This window comes from Aspergillus thermomutatus, assembly GCF_002237265.1.
Source record: "Aspergillus thermomutatus strain HMR AF 39 chromosome Unknown NODE_231, whole genome shotgun sequence".
NCBI lineage: Eukaryota > Fungi > Ascomycota > Eurotiomycetes > Eurotiales > Aspergillaceae > Aspergillus > Aspergillus thermomutatus.
This window is the reverse complement of record NW_020798281.1, coordinates 523-16,719: the sequence shown is the minus strand read 5'-3', so window position 1 is coordinate 16,719 and position 16,197 is coordinate 523. Positions and strand designations below refer to the sequence as shown.

The window sequence follows — 16,197 nt, the reverse complement described above, 5'->3', positions numbered from 1 at the left end:
ATTGGTTCTCCTACCCATGGATGATCTCTGTAGTGCCTCAGGCACTCAGGCACTCCTATCCGCCGATTCCTCGTTTCCCTATCTTGTTATTGCTGACAAGCATATATATTTTCAGGGTCAGATTGAGGTTTCACATCCTTGATCTTTGATGCGTCAAATGATACGATGATGCTTTTGATAATGTGGATGAGTCTGGATTTGAGCAGCACACCAAGCGCGTATACCAGTTCATCTCGAGGATATATCCATATCTCAGCGATCTATCACTGTTCGACGATGCATTTGTTATACCACACAAATTCTATGGGATGCAGCCAATGTGAACTTCATTATCCACGGCGCTAACTCCATACACTTCTCTGACACCTAAAAATAGTCCTCCTGTCTGTGTACAGGCTACAGATAATCGCGCCTTGGCGCATTAACGCGCTTCCTTCGACTAGCTTTGAGAGTACTTCAGTTCCAGCATAAGCAGGGCCATTTGTTTTCAGCATTCGTTACGCTGGCTTCAGTTGATATTTCTTTACTATCCCAACCAATCTAGTATCCACTCACTCTGCAATGGATACAAACAAGGCATGATATAACCTCTCCACCCAACCTTACCCCGGATCTACGCCCGATGCTGACTGCTACCGTCCCAGAATCTGCCTCCCCCTCCCCCCTACACAGACGAAAGTCCCTCGGACGTGGAACCCAGCGCGCCAAAATATACCCTACATTCCGATACTTCTCATATGAGCATCACGGTTCCGCCCACATTTCACCGTTTAGAGCTGGATCCCCGAGACACGATCTACCCTTCCTCTTCCTCGCCGGCTTTGGCGAGGAGAGTCACGCGCTGTTGTTGTGGCCTTCTTCTTGGCTTTGTGGTGGGTATGGCGCTGTTTAGCGTGTGGATATATTTGGCGCTTCAGAGTTGGCGGTTTTGATACATGGTGCTGTCTCGGGAGTTGTTTCTATTCGACAGAAGAATGGTATTTTGGTTGAGCGCTCGAAGGTGTTAATGGAAGAAGTAGAAGTCATTAATGGTGGTTTCGCGGACTACCGACCGTCCCGTATCTATGACATGTCCTGTTTCATTATTATCACTTACCACGGCAGGAGACTGGTCAGCATCATTGGAAAAGCTCGCATCATCTGCGCAATGGTCGAAGTCTTCCTGTATGCGTCGAGTTCCGCAGGTTCCGATTCTCCGCTCAGTCCATGAAACGGTCGCAGTCGTACAAGGAAATTATCAGTGTAGAGGTTCGGCAATTCCGACTGCGCAGAACTGCAGAAGAACGATCCCGAACTTTTAGCTAGGTAGTCAACCAGAAACGTATATTGTAGTGACAAACTCGGAGATGTTGCAGTCATCCCAGGATAAGGAGATTGATTGAATTGATGGTAGATATCTGATGATCCACAAGATGCTCACTTTGACCATGGTCGTCTGTCGATTGTGCGATGACGGCAATTGGTCCAGTCCCACGGCCCGCATAAAGAGCCATGCTCAACTCCAATATGAAATCGCCATGGACTGTAACCAAACTGAAATAGTATCAATCATTTTAAATTTTGAGCCGAACGAAGACAAGCTGTCAAATTTTTTAACGTCATATGTCCAAGCTTTCTTTCTGTGGGGGGTTGCTATGAGCAGGGAACATGTCTAGCTCCAGTCTCCAGAAGCTTCGACTGGTGGGAACAAGTAACCTTCGCGCCCCTCATAGCAACCGTCACCACGCTTTCGAATCATCAACCCGCATCGCAATCAAAGGTATTATCTTTCAAGAGAGCATCAATACTCATTTCGTGTTGTTTTTACTGACATTGATCAGGCGTCATAGGCCATGTCTTTGGTGCAGCACGTCTCTGCAATTGACGGCGTGGACCGCGAATTAGAACCAGAACTTCTTGATGATGAGACCATCACCACCTTCCATGACGAATCCTTGGTGCCGATTCGACGCAAAATCAGCTACGATGTTCTTCATGCCCGCCAACAACCGGTGACAGATGACAAGTCGGGCACTCCGGCATACAAGGTCTCGACTGGGGTTAGACTTGGTATGCAAATGCGTCGTTTTTGCTTTTCCCTTTCGTCGAATGAGGACGAGGCCCTGACCTAGTTTAGCCCAGGTAATCATCACGATTCTCGCTTGTTGGTTCGCGTCTGGAATTGTGTTCGGCTTCGCTGCTCTGAAGCCTGTCCTGATCGAGGAGGGCGTCTATCGCGACCTTTGCACGGAAGAGGAATTGCGTGATGGTGTAGAGGTTTGTTTTGAGCAAGATCTTCGGTAAGTTCTGCTTACCAGGTTAGCTATTTTTTTTTTCTTGGCTAACACTAATACTCAGGCTGAATTTGTTCTTCACGGTTGGTTCAATCACCGCCAATGTATCTGCTCTGCCGGTCGGGACCATCCTCGACCGCTATGGTTCGCGCATCTGTGGATTCATCGGGTCCGCTCTGCTTGCCGCTGGTAGTTTGTTGATGGCGCTTTCATTTTCGCGACCGGCTTTCGATGGGTACATCATTGCCAACTTGTTCCTAGCTCTTGGAGGGACATTCATCTTTGTCCCCTCGTTCCAGATCGCGAATGCGTTCCCCAGACATGCAGGCATCATCGTCGCTCTTGTGACTGGCGCATTTGATGCGTCTGCCGCAGTGTATCTGTTCTACCGGATACTCTACGAGAGCAATCCCCAGGCATTCACGCCGCAGAAGTTTTTCCTAGGCTACCTGACTGTTCCGGTCTTCCTTCTGGTTGCCTTATTTACTATCATGCCCGCGCAAGATTATCAGTCAACGCAGCAGCTGGAAGTCAAGATTGAGAAAGCCAAGGATCCTACGCGGGATATCCACGACTCAGACGAGGAGATTGAAAGCGACTCTGAGCTGCGACGGGTGCGAAGTCAACGAGCCGAGGAACGCCTTGACAACGTGCGCATGATCAGCCAAGTCCTGGGTGATGCCGACGAAAGAAGACAGCGCGAGGAGCAGGAAGAGGAGCGCCATGCGACCAGTGTGGTCTGGGGCGTCCTCCACGGCTTGCCCGCTCGCAAGCAGATGGCCACGCCTTGGTTCATTCTGATCACATTGATGACTGTCCTGCAGATGCTGCGGATGAACTACTTCATCGCCACCATTCGGTCCCAGTACGAGTTTATGCTGGATTCCGACACGCAGGCTGAACAGATCAATGAGTTTTTCGATGTTGCGCTACCCGTGGGTGGTGTCTTTGCCACCCCGTTCATCGGTCTGCTCTTGGACCATTTGAGCGTTCCGAACATGTTGACCATCATTGTCATCCTGACCACTCTGATTGGAGCCCTGAACTCAGTACCAGCAGCTTGGGCCGGTTACACTACGGTGACGTTGTTCGTCCTGCTACGCCCGCTGTACTATTCAGCCATGTCGTAAGTTTTTGTGTCTCCTGTTTATCTTCGTGTACTGACCTCGGCTAGGGACTACGCCACCAAGGTGTTCGGCTTTGCAACATTTGGGCGCGTGTACGGGACCATTATCTGCGTGTCTGGCTTGGTGAACTTCAGTCAATATGCGCTGGACGCATTGACCCACGGACCGTTCCACGGCGACCCAATCCCAATCAACATCTTCCTGGCAGCCGCTGGGTTCGTGGTCGGTACGGGACTTGTTTCATATGTGCGGATTGCCGGGAAGCGCTTCACGAAGAGGAGACTGGCCTTGGAGGAGGAGGAAGAGCGAGAACAATTGATCCCGATTGAAGAGGAGGATGCTTGACGTTTCCCAGGTCAGTGATGAACTAGCTTTATTCTTATCTGCATTGTGATAAGAGTTGTAATTATCATTTGATGGATAGACTGGTCATGCTATCATGCCATACAATAGACTGGAGTATGAAGAGCGAGTTTTACCTAGGTTTGGACAACAGTCACTAGTTACTCCACGACGCCACCAACTGGACAGCTCGAGGGCCTGGCCTGACCACATGGCCTGAAGGCTGAACAAGACGGCATTTGACTCAGTAGATAGGTACTTAGTAGATACACGTACTTAGTCCTACCTAGGTATTAACTAAAACTCAAATCGAAAACTCAATTTCGCAGTGTCTGATCTGCTGAGCTCTCGGCCGGAAATCAGAGCTAGCTCCCCTCAATCACCCATTCACTGCTATTTACAATGGATAAAGTGGACAATGGGACAGTGAACCCCTCCTAAAATTCCCGGCGACGAGCCTCCAAGGAAAAACTCAAAATCGCAAAATCCGGGGTAAGCACCAGAACGGGTAGACATAGGCGTAATCCTGTCGGGCGATTGCCTGATCTTGGTTGCCAACGCCAACCACTCTACCTGGTTCTAGGACCTTGGTGACTATCTATCTATGAGATACTAGTTGACCAGCAGTGAGCTTATTTACGAGGTTGCCAAGAATGCGCCAAGTTGCCCAGCAGCGTGGTCTCTCTAGTCTGGTTCGCTTGTTCGTTCAGTCTCCAGTTGACTATGTGGGGTGTCTGTGGTTTGGGCTGACCAAGACCCGAGGACTTTGAATGAGGACAAGGGAATATAAGCCGTCGGGGAGATTAATGGCCAATGGAGGTGTGCTTTGATTCAGGTATTGACGATTATTAAGGTTGATGGAGCTGGTATCTAGACCAGGATTGTGCCAGTTTATGGGTGCACAGTGGACAGGGTGCCTAGATAGCTGCCTTACCTAGGTACCTAGTTAGCTAGTAGCTACACAGCTACAAAGAAGGTGCAGGCTGCAGAGAGAGGTAGCACAAGCCCCTAAATCAGCCACATTAGGCTTGGAAGGTTGGCGCGGGTGAACACGGAGTTCTGTATACTTGTGTTGGAGATGGCGATGTGATGGTGATGGTGGAGGAATTTGGACTTGATAAAACACATCAACTGTGTAATTGCGGAGACAGGACATTAGTAGAGTGGCAATTTCCATGGAAATAGATGTGAGTTTAAAGAGTTGTTTGAGTCAGATATAGTATACTTGGTGTCGTACAGGATGCTGGATGAGGTAGGAGTCTGTAGGACAGAAGCTTTCACTATTGTCCATGGACATGCACCTTCTATGCTCTTGCATCCATCCAAACTTTCTTTCATCTTACTGCTAACTTCAGGCTCCAGCTGACCGTGTAACTTTCATCGCTAACCTAGACCTCTTGGCCCTGAGCCCGCCAAGCTGCCAAGGGCCAGTGTTGATGTCAGTTGGCTCTTTTCCCCCGCATCCATGCCCTCTCCGGATCGTCCTGTAACGCGCCCCTCCACATTTCCCAGCGCAAAATCTGGGGTGAAAAACTGACAATGGTGGAGCATTTCTGGTTTCCTGCAATTATCTGGGGCGCAAGTGCCAGCGACCGAGGTATTTTGTCAATCCAGGTCGGCTATTGCTCTGTGTTGCTCTGTCGGCAGTTCTTTGACTCTCCACAGACGAATCAGATCAGCTGATGGCTGGCCAGATCGGAGGGTGGTTTAGATGGAGGGGCAATCGTCTAGATCTTGCTCTGTGACTACCATAAGGGTGTTGAGATGCTACAACTTATATCTATCTGTGTCCTGTCCCGTCGATCTGAGAATTAACGGCCGCAATTCTGATCATCAACTTGTGTTTGACAGTTTGACAGCTCAACCTCATTAGCAGAAACCAGATCAACATACAATGTCACCTCCTACCAGCGAAAAGCCTGGCAGCGTGGAAAATGTCGAAGATGTCGGCCAGCGCGCCCTCAACGACATAGACTATGACGAGGAATACTCGTACGAAGAGCAGCGCAAGATCATCCACCGCGTTGACCGGCGTCTGGTCACCATGACGGGTCTCGCATACTGCATCTCGCTGATGGACAGGACGAATCTCAGCATGGCTGCTGTGGCGGGGTATGAAGCCTTCGATTACCTCAGATGCCCTCGAATGATACTAACTTGAGCAGTATGTTCAAGGAGTTGGGGTTGTATATCGGAACGAGATATGTAAGTTGACGACGTCTCAATAACCAAAGACCTGAAACTGACTCAATAGTCCGTCATTGTGCTTATATTCTTCGTCCCCTATGTCATCTTCCAACCCGCCATGACGGTCATCACGAGAAAGCTAGGCCCTACATTCTTCTTGGGGACTATTGTCATCTCATGGGGCGCAATCTTGGTCGTATGTTTCCCATTCAGGTCGAGGGAGCACCAGCCTAACCGCGAGACAGGGCATGGGCTTCACGAAATATTGGAAGCAAATGGTTGTATGCCGTTTGTTGCTTGGCCTTCTGGAAGCAGGCTACTTTCCCGGTTGTGTGTACCTGCTTTCCAGTTGGTATGTCAGATGTAAGTGTCGCTCTTTGCCCCGAATGGCCGGTGCTGACTGAAAATAGACGACGTCCAAAAGCGTTTCTCGGTCTTCTACCTCATTGGATGTGTTGCCTCGGCCCTGGCGGGTATCCTCGCTTTTGGCTTGTCTCAAATGGACGGTATCCAGGGCCTGGGAGGCTGGAGATGGATCTTTATCATGGAGGGTGTGGTAAGTAGACCCCGCAAAGTCCTAATGCAAGTACTGATGGCATAGATCACCGGAGTTATTGGGGTCTTGACCCTTCTCCTCCTCGTTGACTTCCCTGATCGCGCACACAACTCCTGGCGATTCCTCAGCGAAAAGGAATGCGCCTTCATCGTCCGGCGCATCAACCGGGACCGGTCCGATGCTCATAATGAGCCCTTCACTCTAAGACGCTTCCTTAGCCCCGCGCTTGACCTCAAGATTTGGGGCTTCGCAATGGTTTTCCTGTAAGTCCACGTCCGCCAGCAGCCCACTCCCACCCACTGACCAACGCAGCTGCACAACCACCGTCACCTACGCCATCGCGTACTTCCTCCCCATCATTCTCCAAGAAGGCATGGGCTACAGCGTCGGCGCCTCCCAATGCCTCATCGCACCCCCCTTCGCCTTCGCCGGCATCGTCATGTTCTCCTCCGCCTGGATCGGCGACAAGTACCGCGTGCGAGGCGTGCTCGTCGCCTTCAACTCCATCCTGTGCCTGATCGGCCTGCCCATCCTGGGCTTCCACTCCAACAACGCCGTCCGCTACTTTGGCGTCTTCCTCGCCACGGCGGGCGCCAACGCCAACATCCCCGCCATCATGGCGTACCAGGCCAACAATATCCGCGGCCAGTGGACCAGAGCGCTCTCCAGCGCGACGCTGGTGGGATTCGGTGGTATCGGCGGGATCATCAGCAGTCTGGTGTTCCGGTCCCAGGATGCGCCGGGATATCGGCCGGGCATGTGGACGACTATCGGGTACGCCCCTCCCTTTCTTTCCTTAGGAGCAATACTGACTGCTGCAGATGCAATATTCTGATTCTGATTATCGTGGCGGCTATGAGTCTGTGGTTCCGCATCTGCAATAAGCAGGCGGACCGTGGACAGCGGATTATCGAGGGGGCGGCTGACTTTCGGTATACGATCTAATTGATGGATGATTGGACTGGTGGATATAGCTCTTCACGTAGTAATGCAATGTTTAATAAACTTCATCCTGTAACTGCACAAGACAAGTACGTCTGGCTAGTTGCGATATTATCCTTTGCCTGAAGCATACATCATACCCTGCATACTATAACAAGCCCTAGCGGTAGTCCCTTACTAAGGTGCCAGCTGGAAATCGTCAGTAGTCATGCAGCCGCCTGTCATCATACAAATCAGCTAGAAGCTTAGCACAGTACAGCTTCTATAGCATAAGACCATCATACCCCGCACTACAACCCATCCACCATCTCACCATCCACCCACCACCTCCAAACCTCCATAAGTTATAACTACGTACCACCACAACCACCAACTCAGACCCCTCAATAAGTGGCAGCGAAGCCAAGGTCAAATGCCCTGCACCACCTGCCCAACAACCCACCCCTGCCCCTCCTGCCTGGGCAAACGCGGCGTCTTCGAGACCGAGGGCGGCGGCGACGAGGCGCGCGGCGAGTTCCATGTCCCCTGCATCTCGGTGCAGTGTCGGAGTTGTGATGGGGAGGGGATTGCGTTTGAGCGGTGCGGGGAGTGTGTTGGGGTGGGGTATTTGAGGGTTTATTGTGGGAGCTGCGAGGAGGGGCTTCGGAGGTATCGGTATCGGATTCGGGATGCTGGGGGGAGAGAGAGGGAGATGAGTGAGAAGGGGGTTTAGGATTTGGAGTACATCCTATAAGGTGATTGATTTTCGTCTGGTGCCTCTGGCTTAGAACTCATGCAATCTTAGGGTGTGTTAAGACTGCCTACTATTTGTGCTTTTGATCGTGCTAAATGTACCAGGGCCTCTTCACACCTGTTGACATCTGCTCCTCAGTCCAGCCTCACTCAGAATCACTATTTGTATCAGAGGGACGGACTGAATTCCGTTTGTGCTTGTATCTGGCCTCTTTTCAAAGTATCTGACTCCTCCCCATCCTTAACACATTGAGTTCGAGTCCGATGTAGATAGGAGTTCATAACGTGATCTGAATGCGCTAATAGCTGAAAATGTTGGAATTCGTGCATATCATTGTGGTCTAGTCTGATCCGAGGTCAAGAATCTGCCCCATAAGTTAGCATGAAAATGGTCCAAAGCCAGGTCAATGCTTGTTTCGAAGCGTTATACCTCGATCTAGAACAACTACTTCGAATGGAACGCAGTCATCCCTTCTGCATTACTGAGAGGCTCCTCAGTAAATGATGGTTAGAACTCGGCGGTTGAGGACAGCTTTGTATACAACCAATACCAGCCTATGGCCGAACATGGATTGGCTGAACCGTATGTAAATTCCTGATATGTTGTCCCACAGTTCGCTGCGTCAGCTGAAGGAGAAACGATCTGTGTATCTAGGTATACCTCTGTTCTGGTGTCTTGCACTGTCCTTTTTCCCCTCACAATGATAGCGGTCTGTAAACAAATCACATTACCACATTTAAAAGACAAAAGCGGCCACTGCGCCATCCCTGCCAGCCACACATGTGCTCCTTGATTCTCTGTCTGACAAACACATTTCTCGTTCTGTGCTTTGTACCCCAGAGACAATCTTCCCGTCATGGACTACAATAAACCTCTCGACCTTCTTCACATGGCGGAAGAATCTGATTGGGTCAATAAAGTAAACCTGGCTCGCGTGGACGGACGTCTTTGCAACTGGGCCAAGGGTTTCCATCCCAAAAATCTTTCATGCCGGCTGGATGGAGGTTTCCTGAACGGTCCATACAACCTTGGCCAGAAGCTTGCCTTTGACGATGGGACAACCTGGTTTCTTCGCCTCCCTCGAGCTAGCAGCATTTCTCCAGAATATGCAGACGAGAAGGTGGCTATGGAAGTGGAAGCCCTTCACCTTATCCGGGAGAAGACGTCCGTACCCGTCCCAGAAATTTACGCCTGAGGATTTTCAGAGGAAAACCAACTTGGTCTGGGTCCTTTCATGCTGATGAGCTTTATCGATGGCGTCTGTCTTAATGACGTGTTTGGCGCCGGCGGTTCGAGACTGCTTAAGGAAGAAATTCCTGATGCCGATGTCGAATACGTCTACAGGCAGATGGCGCGCTTTATGTTGCAGCTTTTCAAGATCGATTTCGAACGGATTGGCAGCTTGCCCACCCCAAGGACGAAATTTCCCGCGCCTAATCGTCCACTCACGTGAAAGGTACACGAGATCCTGAGGGTAGGAGGTGTCGATACCTTTGGTTCGTGCTATGACCTGAAATAGGGATCTTGACTAACAACCATAGGTGATCGAAAAGAGGGTTTCTCTACGACTCGAGAATATTTCCAATATGTGAACAACCAAGATTGGCAACAACTACGACTTCAACTGAATTCAATTGCAGGCCCGCGGAGTGCCAGATCGAGATACGCGTCGTTGAAGGTTCTACAGTCTCTAATACCTGAACTAACCAATACAATCTACGACCGAGGCCCTTTCAAACTCATCTGCGACGATTTTGGCCTAGCAAATGTGATTGTGCGAAGTAAGGATGACCTTACAATCACCGGGGTAGTAGATATCGAGTGGGTTTATGCCGGGCCAGCTCAGTTATTTGCCTCGGCTCCTTGGTGGCTCCTTCTGGATCGCCCAATTAACGACGAGTGGGACTTCGAAGAGGAGAGGCTCCGAAAGCCACTGATCGCTACTTCGAATGTCTGGAAATCTTTAAGCGTGTGCTGGCGGAAGAAGAGGCAAAGACGACTGGAAATCAAGGGAAAGAACTCTCTGAACTCATCAAATGGTCCGAAGACTCAGGAGCCATGTGGCTCCATATGCTCCTGTTGAGCGGCTTTTTTGATACGCTTAGCTTCCCTTGCATGCAATTGCGGAAGCATAGGGGTGCTGAATGGTGGGACGAGCGCATGGATGAGTATAAAGATACAGAGGAAGTGGAAACATTTGTGACTAACAAGCTGGAAGATTTAGCTGCGTATGACAAGGTCAAGAATAAGGTTGAACACTGCAAAGCCCTCATGGACTGCAAGGAGATGACAACAGAGGATTTTATTTGCACTGTTTCCTCTCTTCTCAGTTCTGGTCGATAGGTGGCCTAGTTATGAGAAGTGACTTCTTGTGTCCAGGATCATGGATATGTTGATCTTAAAGCCAATGGAATAGCACTTATTTTGGAGGTATAGGGGAAAGCAGATGGGTGCGCACATAATATCTGATACATGGTCTGAGTCCGTTCACATAGAGCACCCTACATATTTGACACCTCATGGTTCTAATTGTTGTTCTGGACTGAATGAGTTGATTTCATAGGTGATTGCATTGTATGCCGTAGTAGTCTCTTTGGGCTAATCTCAGGTTTTGCCCATTGGTAGTTGTCCATTGGATATCCCCGTATTTCCCTATGGAGAACTCCGCAGGAAAAGGATCTCGGGGAAGAATCAGATATACATCGGGGAAGCTGGATCGAGATCGGGAAGCTGGATGGTCAGTTCTTCTGCACGACCGAGTAGATCCAACGTGGAGGTCTGGTATTCTTCATGTCTAGCTCAATTTTGAGTTGAGTAAAAGCTTGAATATTGACAATAGTAATACAATTCCCTCGTCGCATCATTGAAATGAGCCCTTGCTTTCCTGCTGCGATGGGTTTCCCGCGGAAAACTCCTTATCAGTCGCGTAGACGCGCCGGGTGGATGTGTAATCAGACGGTGATTGGCCCGGACATCAGTGTTATCAGCATGTCGGAGGATGAGGGAGAGTTTCCCGCCGTCGGTTGTTATCGTCCGCGGTCTTCTCGTCGGACACATTGAGCAGAAATAATTATGACGGTCAATCTCGTGCTGGACTATTTTTCTTCTTCCGATGACCTCTTTTATTTCTTCTCTTCTTTCCATCTCAATTCTGGTCCCAATTCATCCCTGTTCATGTGTTGAGCTGGCCGAGTCGTGAGACCAACCTCTGACGACATACCTCTCTCCACTCCTCTGGACATTCCGCCTCAGTCCATTGGACTTCTTCTATCCTCAGGCATGGCTGCATCCTGGTGCGCCCTCCGAGGCACTCGCCAGCTTGCCCTTCGTACGCGGTTGCGTACCTCTCCTGCCTCAATCTCCCTGCGAAAGGCCTCTCCCTCGCCAGTTTTTGCCACTCGCCGTTCTCTCAACACTACCACACAAGCAGCGCCAGCTTCACGACGGGCAGTTTATACCAGCTCCGTAGCTGACCATGGCGACCCTCATCCCCGCGATCTCTTCCAACCCCTTGACACTTTCCCCCGCCGTCACATTGGCCCCTCGCCCGAGGCGGCCCAGGAGATGCTCGCCGCGCTGGACCCCCCGGTAGCATCTCTGGATGAATTCGTCAAGCAGGTGCTTCCCGCCGATATTCTGTCCAAGAAAGACCTCACAGTCACCCCTCCCAGCGCCAACCTCAGCCTGCCCCGCTCCAGTGTACACGGTGGCTTGGGAGAGACGGATATGCTGAAGCTGCTTGAGACCTACCGCAAGCAGATTGACATCTCTGGCAAGACATACCTGGGAACTGGCTACTACCCCACTATTGTTCCCCCGGTTATCCTCCGCAACATTCTGGAAAACCCCGCCTGGTACACCAGCTACACTCCCTACCAGCCTGAGATCAGTCAAGGCCGTCTGGAGTCGCTTTTGAACTTCCAGACCTTGACCGCCGACCTGACCGGCCTGCCATTCGCCAATGCCTCCGTCCTGGATGAGGCCACCGCCGCTGCCGAGGCCATGACCATGTCTCTGGCCACCCTCCCCATGGCTAAGCAGAAGAAGCCCGGCAAGGCGTATGTTGTGTCTGATCTGTGCCACCCTCAGACCATTGCGGTGATGCAGTCTCGCGCTGAGGGATTCGGAATCAACCTGGTTGTTGGTGACATCATGGCGAACGACTTTGAGCTGGTGAAGAAGCAGGGTGACAATCTCATTGGTGTTCTCGCGCAATACCCCGACACCGAGGGTGGTGTGTATGATTTCCAGGCCCTGAGCGACAACATCCATGCCGCTGGTGGTACCTTCAGCGTTGCTACCGATCTGCTCGCATTGACCGTCCTCAAGGCTCCGGGTGAGTTCGGTGCAGATATTGCTTTCGGTAATGCTCAGCGATTTGGTGTCCCCATGGGATTCGGTGGTCCTCACGCTGCTTTCTTTGCCTGCGCCGACAAGTACAAGCGCAAGGTTCCTGGGCGTGTCGTCGGTGTCTCCAAGGACCGTCTGGGCAACCGTGCGTTGAGATTGGCTCTGCAGACCCGCGAGCAGCACATCCGTCGTGAAAAGGCCACCAGCAACATTTGCACGGCCCAAGCTCTGCTTGCTAACATGAGCGCCATGTATGCCGTTTACCACGGTCCGGTTGGCCTCAAGTCTATCGCCCAGCGTGTCATGTCCATGACCTCGACTCTGCAGGAGAAGCTGACTGCTCTGGGTTACAACGTTCCCGTCAAGGGCGGTGTCGTTTTTGACACTCTATCCGTTGAATTTGCCAGCAGCCAAGAGGCCGACGCCCTCATTGCGGCCGCTCGCGAGCAGAACATCTTCCTCCGCCGCGTGTCTTCCACCAAGGTCGGTATCTCGGTTGATGAGACCGTTGGTCGCGAGGAGATCAGATCTTTGCTGCAGGTGTTCTCCAAGCACGCCGGCAAGGGCGAGGTCGAACTATCTGAAGAGATTGGCATCAAGTCCATCCCCGCCAACCTGGAACGGACCTCCCCCTACCTCACCCACCCCGTGTTCAACACCCACCATTCCGAAACCGAAATGCTGCGGTACATCCGTCACCTCGAATCCAAGGATCTGTCCCTCGCTCACTCGATGATCCCTCTTGGCTCCTGCACGATGAAGCTCAACGCGACCACCGAGATGATCCCCGTCTCCTGGCCCGAGTTCTCCCAGATTCATCCCTTCATGCCCGCCGACACGGCCAAGGGCTACACGCAGATGATCGATGATCTTGAGCAGCAGCTTGCGGACATCACCGGCATGGCCGAGATCACCGTGCAACCCAACTCTGGTGCGCAAGGCGAGTTTGCTGGTCTGCGTGTCATCAAGAAGTACCTTGAAGCCAACGGAGGCGAGAAGCGCAATATTTGTCTGATCCCCGTCTCGGCTCACGGCACCAACCCCGCCAGTGCTGCCATGGCTGGTATGCGCGTGGTCTCGATCAAGTGCGACACCAAGACCGGCAACTTGGATCTGGCCGACCTCAAGGCCAAATGCGAGAAACACAAGGATGAGCTTGCGGCCATCATGATCACCTACCCCAGCACCTTTGGTGTGTACGAGCCGGGTGTCAAGGAGGCCTGCCAGATTGTCCACCAGCACGGCGGACAGGTCTACATGGACGGTGCCAACATGAATGCGCAGATTGGTCTGTGCTCGCCCGGTGAGATCGGTGCCGATGTGTGCCACTTGAACCTCCACAAGACCTTCTGCATCCCCCACGGCGGTGGTGGTCCTGGCGTGGGTCCCATTGGCGTTGCGGAGCACCTGCGTCCTTTCCTGCCTTCGCACCCGGCCAGCGACTACCTGCAATCCAAGCGTGGTGACACCTCTTCGCCCCCAATCAGCGCCGCTCCCTGGGGTAGCGCCAGCATTCTTCCCATCACCTTCAACTACATCAACATGATGGGTGCCAAGGGTTTGACCCATGCCACCAAGATCACTCTCCTGAATGCCAACTACATCCTCTCCCGTCTCAAGCCCCATTACCCCATTCTTTACACCAACGACAACGGTCGCTGCGCCCACGAGTTCATCCTCGATGTGCGCAAGTTCAAGGATACCTGCGGTGTCGAGGCCATCGACATTGCCAAGCGTCTTCAGGACTACGGCTTCCACGCCCCCACCATGTCCTGGCCTGTGGCCAACACTCTCATGATCGAGCCCACCGAGTCGGAGAACAAGGCGGAGCTAGATCGGTTCTGTGATGCGCTCATTTCCATTCGCAAGGAGATTGCTGCCGTCGAGAGCGGCGAGCAGCCCCGTGAGGGTAACGTTCTCAAGAACGCCCCTCACACGCAGCGCGATTTGCTCTCGAGCGAGTGGAGCCGTCCCTACTCGCGGGAGACTGCGGCGTATCCCCTTCCATATTTGGTGGAGAAGAAGTTCTGGCCCTCGGTGACCCGAGTGGATGATGGTGAGTCTTCCTTTTTTTACCAAGAGAACGAAGCTAATTCATTCATAGCATACGGTGATCAGAACCTGTTTTGCACCTGCGGCCCGGTGGAGGAGACGGATTAAAATGATACCCATGTTTCAATATTCTTCTGGTATTTCAGTTTTACTTGGACCTTCAACACAGCCTTGAGGCATTTACGGTGGCATGAGCGGCATGATTCGAATTCAACAAGTCATGATAGACATTGGGATGGGCGTTGTGGTTTGTTTAGACTGGCAGCCAGCAGCTCCGGCAGCCGAAAAATAGCGTGTTAATACCAGTTTGCGACTGCTCAACGCAGTTCTAGCATAGCAATCAATATCAATCAGCATCACAATTATTACTGCGTGTATCTGTAAATGCTTATCTTATCGGATCATCAACGTCACATGCTCTTGGCGCTCCAGTGGGTACCTGAGGCATCGGAGCCGGCCGCCCTCCGACCACGGGGAACTCTTCTCTCGCCGCGATTGGCCGGTTCTGCCCGTCTACCCCAACATCCACCTGGCTTTGTTGCGATAGGAGTCCTGGTTTCAGTTCTATTTAGACCTTGACCAGTGTCCCTGGTGTTGAGCCGTTGAGTCAGATTGCTTGCTTTACTATGGTTCTTGCAAGCTAAACATATACCGAGTTTGAAGTTTATATCACTATAGTAAGAAATGACCACGGGAACATGAAGAACGAGCTAACATGATCAGGACTTTTCTCCTTGCGCCAATGATAAAGGATTGACGTACGTCAGTGACATCTTCATCGATAAGTGTACATAACTTTGCGGTGCTGCTGCACTGCGCTCGTACCTGGCTATGGCCCCTACGTACACTTTGTTCCTCGGAACATTCATCCATCTCCCCCGCAAACCTACTGGGGTGGAGTCAGACGCAAAATGGAGACCCGCGCTCGAGATCCATCACGGCGCATTATGGGTTTCGAATACCGACGGGAAGATCGCGGGATATGACTGGTCTTTCTCACCAGTGGATGGAGACGTGGAGGCGTTGACGGAGAAGTCGGGGCTGAGCGGGACAGTGACGGAGGTGATTCGAGCAAGAGAGGAGCGGAATGAGTTCTTCTTCCCCGGTTTTATCGGTATGACCCTCGTCCCCTAGACGCATGCAAACTCTGACGGTGACAGATACACACATCCACGCCCCCCAATACCCCAACTCCGGCATCTTCGGCTCCTCCACCCTCCTCGACTGGCTCGAGACGTACACCTTCCCCCTCGAATCCTCCTTCAGCGACACATCCAAGGCCCGCACCGTCTACTCCCGCGTCATCGCCCGCACCCTCGCCAACGGCACCACCTGCGCCTCCTACTTCGCCACCATCCACGTCCCCGCCACCAACCTCCTCGCCTCCCTCTGCCACGCCCGCGGCCAGCGCGCCCTCATCGGCCGCGTCTGCATGGACAACCCCGCCTTCTGCCCGCCCTACTACGCCGACTCCTCCCCGGCCTCCTCCCTCACAAACACCCAACAAACAATCGCCCACATCCGCTCCCTAGACCCAGCCGGCACCCTCATCCACCCCATCCTCACCCCGCGGTTCGCACCCACCTGCTCCGCGCCCGCCCTGCGCGGGCTCGCCCAGCTAGCGCACAGCTACGA

General features: G+C 52.2%; 5 protein-coding genes across 5 annotated transcripts; all 5 read left to right on the top strand.

Annotated features, from left to right (window-relative positions):
• Positions 1 to 1,832: 1,832 nt before the first annotated feature.
• On the top strand, positions 1,833 to 3,745 carry CDV56_102110 (putative MFS transporter; the record flags this gene model as incomplete). Its single annotated transcript, XM_026755729.1, has 4 exons — positions 1,833 to 2,049; positions 2,117 to 2,279; positions 2,338 to 3,399; positions 3,448 to 3,745. 4 exons carry the CDS (start codon positions 1,833 to 1,835, stop codon positions 3,743 to 3,745), a joined length of 1,740 nt encoding a protein of 579 aa, XP_026611374.1.
• A 1,891-nt stretch (positions 3,746 to 5,636) lies between these two features.
• On the top strand, positions 5,637 to 7,430 carry CDV56_101609 (putative phthalate transporter; the record flags this gene model as incomplete). The annotated part of the gene is made up of 8 exons (XM_026755228.1): positions 5,637 to 5,854; positions 5,908 to 5,947; positions 5,997 to 6,125; positions 6,175 to 6,292; positions 6,340 to 6,485; positions 6,531 to 6,748; positions 6,798 to 7,259; positions 7,307 to 7,430. 8 exons carry the CDS (start codon positions 5,637 to 5,639, stop codon positions 7,428 to 7,430), a joined length of 1,455 nt encoding a protein of 484 aa, XP_026611373.1.
• Positions 7,431 to 9,016: 1,586 nt separating this feature from the next.
• CDV56_101331 (uncharacterized protein) lies at positions 9,017 to 9,355 on the top strand (the record flags this gene model as incomplete). The annotated part of the gene is made up of 1 exon (XM_026754950.1): positions 9,017 to 9,355. The coding sequence occupies one exon, from the start codon at positions 9,017 to 9,019 to the stop codon at positions 9,353 to 9,355; it is 339 nt and encodes a 112-aa protein (XP_026611372.1).
• A 2,084-nt stretch (positions 9,356 to 11,439) lies between these two features.
• Positions 11,440 to 14,670, top strand: CDV56_100495 (glycine decarboxylase subunit P; the record flags this gene model as incomplete). The annotated part of the gene is made up of 2 exons (XM_026754114.1): positions 11,440 to 14,566; positions 14,615 to 14,670. 2 exons carry the CDS (start codon positions 11,440 to 11,442, stop codon positions 14,668 to 14,670), a joined length of 3,183 nt encoding a protein of 1,060 aa, XP_026611371.1.
• Positions 14,671 to 15,393: 723 nt separating this feature from the next.
• Positions 15,394 to 15,676, top strand: CDV56_100331 (chlorohydrolase family protein; the record flags this gene model as incomplete). Its single annotated transcript, XM_026753950.1, has 1 exon — positions 15,394 to 15,676. A coding segment is annotated over one exon (283 nt), but the record flags the coding sequence as incomplete, so codon positions are not given.
• Positions 15,677 to 16,197: the final 521 nt, after the last annotated feature.